The 8,910-nt window shown below is 42.4% G+C and overlaps 1 protein-coding gene across 2 annotated transcripts in view; it reads left to right on the top strand.

Moving 5' to 3' along the window:
- Positions 1-262: 262 nt before the first annotated feature.
- The window catches only part of LOC139264382 (reticulophagy regulator 1-like), a 297,655-nt gene continuing 289,007 nt past the window's right edge, over positions 263-8,910 (top strand). The window contains exons 1-3 of one of the 2 annotated variants that reach the window (XM_070880747.1): positions 263-593; positions 1,355-1,461; positions 7,674-7,704. In XM_070880747.1, the coding sequence (XP_070736848.1) occupies positions 331-593; positions 1,355-1,461; positions 7,674-7,704 (401 nt within the window). In that variant the 5' untranslated portion in view covers positions 263-330. The remainder of the gene's footprint in view (positions 594-1,354; positions 1,462-7,673; positions 7,705-8,910) is intronic. The other variant, XM_070880748.1, reaches the window with a different exon arrangement.

Genomic DNA, 8,910 nt, shown 5'->3' with positions numbered 1-8,910 from the left:
ATGCTAAGAGTGGAAGCAAGTCTTCCTCGATTCCGAGGGACTGCCTATGATGATGAAATGATATTAAGAGAATAACCCCATCCCACCAGATCTCGCAGTTAAGTCGTCACTTTGAAAAATATGATGTCAATTTACCATTGCCCCAATAGTGACGTCAGTCACTCACCACCCCTCCCCATGACGTCTGTTGCTGGGCCCCGCCCTCCTGCCAATAAGAAGTCAGTTTGCAACTCCCCCACCCCGACCATGACGCAATCGCGTAACAAACAGGAAGACAAACCCACAACAGTGGGTACTCAGGGCACAGGCAGCAGTATAAGTAAACAGAAGATGGCGAGTGCGGGGTTGTGCTTGCCGCTGGGCACCAGTGCTGGGCAGCAGGAGAAGGCGGCCGTCTCTGGCCACCCCATCCAGGAGGTGGCCCTGGAGCAGCGGGAGGTGCCGGAGCTCCGCGTTCAGGGGCACCGTGAGCCGGGCTCGGGTGATTCACACTCTGGCTGGCGCTTGCTGCTGAATTACATGGAGACCGCGTTAACCTGGCACCGACCGGGCTATAGCATTGCAATGTTCATCTGCTGCAACGCTCTCTTCTGGTAAGGGCAAGCTGGCTGAAGAGTATATGCTTCCCCTTAACAATCGGATTATGCGAGAAAGCATTGCTATTTAACACCCAGGACCGAAACCAGCTCGGGCACAGCTTACTTCACGGTCTATTTGCAGAAGCTTATTTTTGAACTGATTTTGATTTACGTCCGATACAGTATTACATCAGCCTTGTAGAACGACAAATCTTTGAGGCTGGCTTCTGCGACTTGTTCCCTTTGACCAGGGGCTTGTGGCCGCAGCGCCCAGTCTCACTGTACTGTAGGCCTGTCGTATCTTCTCGCTTTACAGTCGGGTTGAGAGCAGGATTTTAAAGATTTCCTCCTCTTCCTCACGGTAAAATGTATCCCGATGATTACGGCTCACTTTGGATGATGCATCTCAATATGACATTGCTGATTTGGATTATTATTCACAAATAAAGAGGAACAACCACAAGAGTTGCGTAAACAGCTGAAATAATAATCAAGTGTTCAGTGGAAACCATTATGCCGTGTGTGTGACTAAAAGATCCGAGTTTTGTGCAATACACACCCACAATGTTAATGGTTACATTGTTTATAACGGGCAGCTCAATCCACTATATTCTCGGGATTAAATATTGAGAAATAAAAGCTCGGTTGAGCATCGTACACTTGAAAGCAATAAAATAAGGAATACATTGGGTGGGTCTTGGGTGAGGTCTGATTTGAAATGGAGGTTGCTGTGTTTTTAATCTGCTTCTCTCTCCCCTACCCCTGTGTTTTCTCAGGTTTCTAGCTTTAACGCCTTGGAGGTTATATTCCCTTGTTGCTTTGGGCTTCATTTTGTTGGTTGTTGTGGAAAATGTGAAGGCTTTGATTTTGTTCGCCACAAAAGGTAAGGAAGACGAGATAACAAGTGTCGCTAGTAATAGCCGTAACAAATTGCAATACCAAGACTCGCAAGTAGAAGGAGTTGTTCACTTTCCATAATTCATGGAACACCTTTATTTAGCACCACGAGAAGGCTAACGTTCAATGCCACAACCAAGAGCCTCAGTTTATCTACTGAGCCCTGGGAAGAAATAAACACTTAATACTGTTTTTATGTGCCACATCACATGGCTCCACAAAAAATAGTTTTGAAAGGAAAATACTTGCCTAGTTTAAACATTGTAGCTTGGAATTTCCTGCATGGGCGCAACCCGGAAGTTGCACCTGAAATCACGCATTCTGCCAAAGATAAAATGCACTCAAATTTCCTGGAAATAGCACCAGAATACACACGAACTTAAAAATGGGCGTAAATCGGCGTAAACTCTGTAAATTGGGGGCAGGACTTGTTTTATGGGCGTAGATGAGTTGTGCAGAGAATAGATCGATAGACGATTTGAAAAAAAGACTTGCATTTACAAAGCCCCTTTCACGATCTCCGGATGTCCCAAAGCGCTTTACAGCCAATTAAGTACTTTTGAGATATAGGCACTGTTGTAATGGGCGTATTGTACTTAAGCTAATGGCCCAGAAATTCCTGCCTCTGGGTGCGAAAGGTATAGTAAAAGCCGGTTTTCGGTACACAACGCTGGAGCTTGACAGATCCCTCTGTATCTTGGCAGCTAGGACATTTGCATGGGCAAGATTGCGGTATTTACCCATATCTTGCCTAGCGGATGTCCTGAAAACTCTTGCGCCTGATAAAAGCAGGCGCATAGCCTACTTTTACAGGTGTAAGAGTCTTAAAATACATAAACATTATAAAATAAAGTTTAAAAAAAAATAAATGTTGTTTAAAAACCTTCCCCACTACGGTAAGTTTATTTCAAACCATAATTAAAAAAACTTTAAAAATTGGAAAAATATATATTTTTTTATAATCCATAAATAACTAATTTAAATTATGTGGTGAATTTTTAATTAGAGTTTTGTGAGTTTGGGGGGGGGGGGTGGTTCTCATTCATAATAATGGGAAGTTCCCATTATTATGAATGAGAACATACTTTACCTGGATTGGCTGCCCAGAGCCATGTGACTGCAGCTTCAGCCCTGTGCATGTCCAGACGTGCACGCGCTACGACGCGCAGTCAGTGGAGGCCTCAGGGCTGGGAACTCGTGTGGGCGCAGCAGGAACAGGTAGGTGTGCATCTTTTTTTAACTTTTTCCCTCGATTGCCCGCGCGCGGGAAGCAGCCGACCGGGATTTCTGGGCCATTAACTATCCCCAAATTCTGTGATCTTTTAGCTCGTGTATTTGTTTTACGTGTGTCTGGGTGCAACTATGCAGAAAATTCCAGGCATGTATTTCAAAAACTGCCTGTGTTTTTGCATCAAATTTTCAAACTATTTTTGAAATTGTTTTCTCTATGCTTGGATATTTGACCTGCTGAAATACTCTAAACTAAACAAAAACTTGTCTGATGGATTAGTTATTTTTCTTGATTACTAGTGCCTACATTAAAACTGCAGACCCTGTTTTTAAAGCTCTGTTTATGTGCTTATAGAAACTTTTAGAAATCTACAGTGCAGAATATAATATACAGATTTTTCTGTATTTAGCTGGATGCTATAATCTCTTTTTGTTTCTTTACATTGGTATTTGTTATGGGTACAACACTCTCAGATTTATTTCCCTGCTCTCATTTTGAGTATAAATCTGTATTGACTGATACATGGGAATTCTAAGTACTTTTCTGCTGGCCTTGACCTGACAATAGTCGGTGTTGAACTGGAACGTGATCACGTTTTTGACCTTTGTACCTCAGACAATATACTTAAACTCTGAGAACAAAGCTTTTGACACTGAGAAAAGAAGGTGGTACCAGGATTTGGGGAAATTTGTTTCTGCTCAACAATAAACTGAATAAAGACAAAAAATTGGACCTCAGTTATGAGGAAGGAAATGCCCAGATGAGCTATAGGTGATTTTAACACCAGGACACTTTTCTGATGTAACTAGTACTATTGTAATGTGAAAAATATTTTTTCATTCGCTTACAAACTGCACTTGAAAACATTCATACTGATTTAATAATTAAAAAAAATGTGTATAATGTTTACAACCCCCTAATTTAAAAAAAATGGGAGTGGTTAAAGTTGCTGAAATAAAGTAATCGGACATAGTTACACTCTCGAGTATTTTAGAAAATCTACTTATTGCAACTAAGCCTAGTGTAACTTATTTGGATTCCTATCATGTATTTTTCCAGCATTGTGGGGGATGAGGAGGCAGGAAACAATGTCAAAACAAATATTTGGTGCCTAATAACCAGCTATTTGGGTAATGCCACTTTAATCTCTGATTTATATGGTGTAAAAAGCTAAGCAGAGCTGTTAAGTTATTTTTGTTTTATATTTCTGTAATGATTATTCATGCTTGTAAATAATATCTGACAGTTGCAGCCTGATACTGATTGTCTCCTTGACCTAAAAAAAACAGTATTGCTTATTATTCTTCCTAATAGGTTCAATTAAGATCTAGTCATGTGTTTTTAAGAGGTTTGTGATGGAACACCGTCTAATTATCAAGTACTTGGTGTTCTTAGTGCTGGTCTGGTGAAAATGAGTGGGTCATTTTATAAATTTCACAAAACTAATGTAACCAAATACGTAAGTTCCTTTATTTGATAAGTGCATATGGATAACCAAGGATTATGTCACTATCAGTAATCCTTTATAGTGAACATCATTATACTTAACTACTTGAAGTGCAAAAGCTGTTGGTTTATGTCACATACATACATGGGAGTAATGTAAAGACTTGAATCTGATATTGGGGTTCAGATAAGTTGCAAATCGATTGAGCTTTACTCCTGTTAGTTGGCACCCTTTATCTCAATTAAATAGCTACTCTGTAGTTGCTCCTGGGTATCTGTTGTTCTCTGTACAACCAATTTCATGTAAGTGCTTACCTCTATCTCCAATTCAGATTGATGATACTCGGCAGTGGCATTCATAAAGCAGAGACAGATTTCTCATGTTCCCTGCATCATTCCTCACATGGCCATTTAAAGCAGATATACTGATGATATAAACCTTTGTCACAATTTATACTGTGGGTGTGCAAGTGTGTGTGTAAATACTGTAGGATGCGAAGAATGAAATCTATGAGGCCAATTTAGCCCAAAGTAGAATAACAATTGCAGTACTTGATTCATTGAATGGGTTTTAAGAGAAAACCAGTATCAAATACTCTAAAATTGGAATTTTTCTATTTGTATTGAATAATTGTGCTCCAAGAAATATTTGATATTGTTTGGCACTTCTGTTATGTGTTTTCTCATAATGACTCAGACTGCTTGTGCAATAACTCCAAAAGGAAATCTATTTCTTGCAGACAATTAATATGTGGATAAGAGACACCACAATTTGATTAGCCTTGCAGATTATATTAATATTGTTGCTAATTATTACCATTTGGTTCTAATGCATACGAAGAAATTAGAATCCGGAGAATAATACATAGGCCTTCAAATGAAGAACTAAGTCCCACTGGGGATCCCAAAGAGTTTGACAGCTCATTAGATTTCTGTCTGTTAGGGGCCAGGTATTGTGAGCACAGTGTCTTGAATTAGAAACATAGAAATTTATTGCGCAGAAGGAGGCCATTTCGGCATCATTGTGTCTGCACTGGCCAACAAAGAGCCACACGGCCCTTGATCAGCAGCCCTCAAGGTTACATATAAACCTATGAACAATGACGGAAAGGCAAAGAGCACCCAACCCAACCAGTCCGCCTCACCCCTTATACTAAAACATTCTACACTTCACCCCAACCAGAGCCATGTGATCTCCTGGGAGAGGCAAAAACCAGATTAAAAACCCAGGCCAATTTAAAGAGAAAAAAATCTGGGAAAATTCCTCCCCGATCCATCCAGGCGATTGAAAATAGTCCAGGAGATCACGCTGGCTGTATTCTATTCCCTGCAGTACTTACCATTATATCTACTCCGTCAAACAAACGGTCATCCACTCTAATCCCAATTACCAGCTCTAGGTCCGTAACTCTGCAGGTTACTACAACCCTCTGCGTAAAGAAGCCCCCCCCCCCCCGCCCTCAAATCCCCTATAAATCTTCCACCAACCACCTTAAAACTATGCCCCCTCGTAATAGAGCCCTCCACCAATGGAAAAGACCCTTACTATCCACTATGCCCAGGCCCCTCAATATTTTGTACACCTCAATGAGGTCTCCTCTCAACCTCCTCTGTTCCAATGAGAACAAACCCAGCCTATCAAATCTGTCCTCATAACTAAGATTCTCCATTCCAGGCAGCATCCTAGTAAATCTCCTCTGCACCCTCTCTAGTGGAACCACGTCCTTCCTATAATACGGCGACCAGAACTGCATGCAATACTTCAGCTATGGCCTAACTAAAGTATTATACGATTTAAGCATAACCTCCCTGCTCTTATATTCTCTGCCTCGGCCAATAAAGGCAAGCATTCTGTATGCCGCCTTAACCACCTTATCCACCTGGCCTACTTTCAGGGATCTGTGGACAAGCACTCCAAGGTCCCTTTGTTCATCTACACTATTGAATGGCCTACCACTTAATGTGTATACCCTTTCTTTATTAGCCCTCCCAAAGTGCATCACCTCACACTTCTCTGAATTAAATTCCATTGCGACTGCTCTGTCCACCTGACCAGTAGATTGATATCCTCCTGCAGCCCATGTCTTTCCTCTTCATTATCAACCACACAGCCAATTTTAGTGTCGTCTGCAAACTTCTTAATCATACTCCCTATATTCAAATATAAATCGTTGATATATACCACAAAAAGCAAGGGTCCCAGTACTGAGCCCTGCGGAACCCCACTGGAAATATCCTTCCAGTCTCTCAAACATCCATCAATCATTACCCTTTGCTTCCTACCTCCAAGCCAATTTTGGATCCAACTTGCCACTTTGCCCTGGATCCCATGGGCTTTAACCTTCATGAGCAGTCTACCATGTGGGACCTTATCAAAAGCTTTGCTAAAATCCATATACACTACATCGTACACAATACCGTCATCGACCCTCTTGGTTACCTCCTGGAAAAATTCAATCAGATTAGTCAGACACTATCTTCCCTTAACAAATCTGTGCTGACTGTCCCGAATTAATCTTTGCCTTTCCAAATGCAGATTTATCCTGTCTTTTTCATATTGTGTATGCGCGTGCGTGCTTTCAGCAGCATTTGTATGACTGACACTGTTTTTCAGAATTTAGGACAGGGATCCATAGGGGTGTTAATAATTTCAGGAGTTACCAGGAGTATATTGGTATTTGCTGGAGACTCCACATAGAAGTGTGGTGAAACACTAGAGTATAGGGAGTAATTTTACCTTTTTGGTGATAGTGTAAATGGGTTGATTAGGATTGACTGCCCGTTGTACACACCTCGATTTTTGTTAAAATCGCATTGGGTGATGGGAGAGGCATTTGAAGTGGCTTGGGATGGACCAAAAGCTGTTTTTTTTTTGCTTCTACCTACTTGGTAGAATATAACAAAATAATCTGCAAAATCAATCCAAATGTTTACTAGTCGCATGCCACAACTTGTTGTGCGCTCTCTCATCCATCTTAAATAGCACTTCACCCATTAACTGCATTTTCAGATCTGACTTTGCAAGTTGAGCAGTCTGATTCATTGGTGCAATAGTTCTATTGTTTTTTAAAAAAAAATTATTCTGAAACCCGAGTAGATTCCTGATTTGCAGACCTATCTACAAAATATTTTCTTGATTGTATAGAATAGTTATTTAGTACACTGATGTGGGAAAATCTTAGTACTAATCAATACCTGGGAAGTTTGCTCCACTATAAATGCCCTACATAGAATCTATAACATCTGACATGCTAAACATGCATACTATGAAACATAAATTTGTCCTTACTGGTCACCAAAGTCCTAGGAAAGACTGGCTGCACTTAAATCCTTTGGTAATGTTCTGAATATAGTATGTGAACCATTTCAGTAAAATATTCTTGCAAAATAAAGTATTGCAAAGTGTTAAATCCTTTGTTTATAATCCTAATATGTACTGTATTTGTCATAAGGTAAAATTGGATACAACAGTAATGAGAGAATTCATGTATGATTTTGCTAATACTGTCACTTTTCAATAGGTTGGAAGAAAAGCAAGAGCCTAAATGAAAGGTATGTGCCACAATATAAACTCCATGCTCTTGAAATGTAAGAATTTTAAATCTGCATCATTTCTTCCATCAGTGATTTTTAAATGCAGTCCAGTTACCCCATTCATAGTGTTTTTCAAATAATGGTGCTTCTCTTTAAACCCTCCCCCCCCCTGCTAAAATTAGGGAAAGGAAAAGCACCTTTTTAAATGGTAACATTTTAAATGGCAGCGAGGAGCAGGAGGACCTTGCTGTGTAGATACACAGATCATTAAAGATGGCAGCACAAGTAGATAAGGCATAGAGGGTAAATGCTCACACTGACTACTTGGGCCAAATAGCCTGTTTGTGTTGTATTTTTATGCATTCCTGTGTGTGTTTTTAAAAAAAAAAGTGATCTTTAGGTGTTTTGGGCCCAAGTTTCGGGCCGCGCCATTGGACGCCCGTTTTTCACGCCAGAAAGTGCGCCTAAAAAAAAACTTACCTATTCTCCGGCTCCCTGGAGGCCCTCTGGAGCTGGGCGCGGCACAGAACTAGCTGTAGGCGACGGAGCCAGGTCCCTGCACTGCAAACAGTGCCGGGACCTGTGCACATGCGCGGTACAGCTGGGAGGGGCCCGAAGCACGCAGCCCCTAGCCCTGGCCGAATGTCCTCACTGGGGCTGCGTGCATAAGGCTCCTCCCACCCGAATGGACCCGACCCGACACCTGCTCTCTTTCCCGCTCCCCGCCCCCCCCCCCCCCCCCCCCCCCCCCCCCTGGCCGAGACCCGACGCCACCGACCTGTGAATCCAGCCCGAGGTCTTGGGCCGGGCCGTTCAGGCCCTCCTTCTCTCCCTCTCCTTCCCTCCATCCCTCCTCTCTCCTTCCTTCCTCCCTCCTCTCTCCTTCCTTCCTCCCTCCTCTCTCTTTCCCTCCCTCCTCTCTCTTTCCCTCCCTCCTCTCTCTTTCCCTCCCTCCTCTCTCTTTCCCTCCCTCCTCTCTCTTTCCCTCCCTCCTCTCTCTTTCCCTCCCTCCTCTCCTCTTTCCCTCCCTCCTCTCTCTTTCCCTCCCTCTCTCTCTTTCCCCCCTCCTCTCTCTTTCCCTCCCTCCTCTCTCTTTCCCTCCCTCCTCTCTCTTTCCCTCCCTCCTCTCTCTTTCCCTCCCTCCTCTCTCTTTCCCTCCCTCCTCTCTCTTCTCCCTCTCTCTTTCCCTCCCTCCTCTCTCTTTCCCCTCCCTCCTCTCTCTTT

The sequence above is a fragment of the Pristiophorus japonicus genome, chromosome 5, assembly GCF_044704955.1.
Source record: "Pristiophorus japonicus isolate sPriJap1 chromosome 5, sPriJap1.hap1, whole genome shotgun sequence".
NCBI classification, from domain to species: domain Eukaryota; kingdom Metazoa; phylum Chordata; class Chondrichthyes; family Pristiophoridae; genus Pristiophorus; species Pristiophorus japonicus.
The sequence above is the reverse complement of the archived record's forward strand: the minus strand, read 5'-3'. Positions and strand labels throughout refer to the sequence as shown.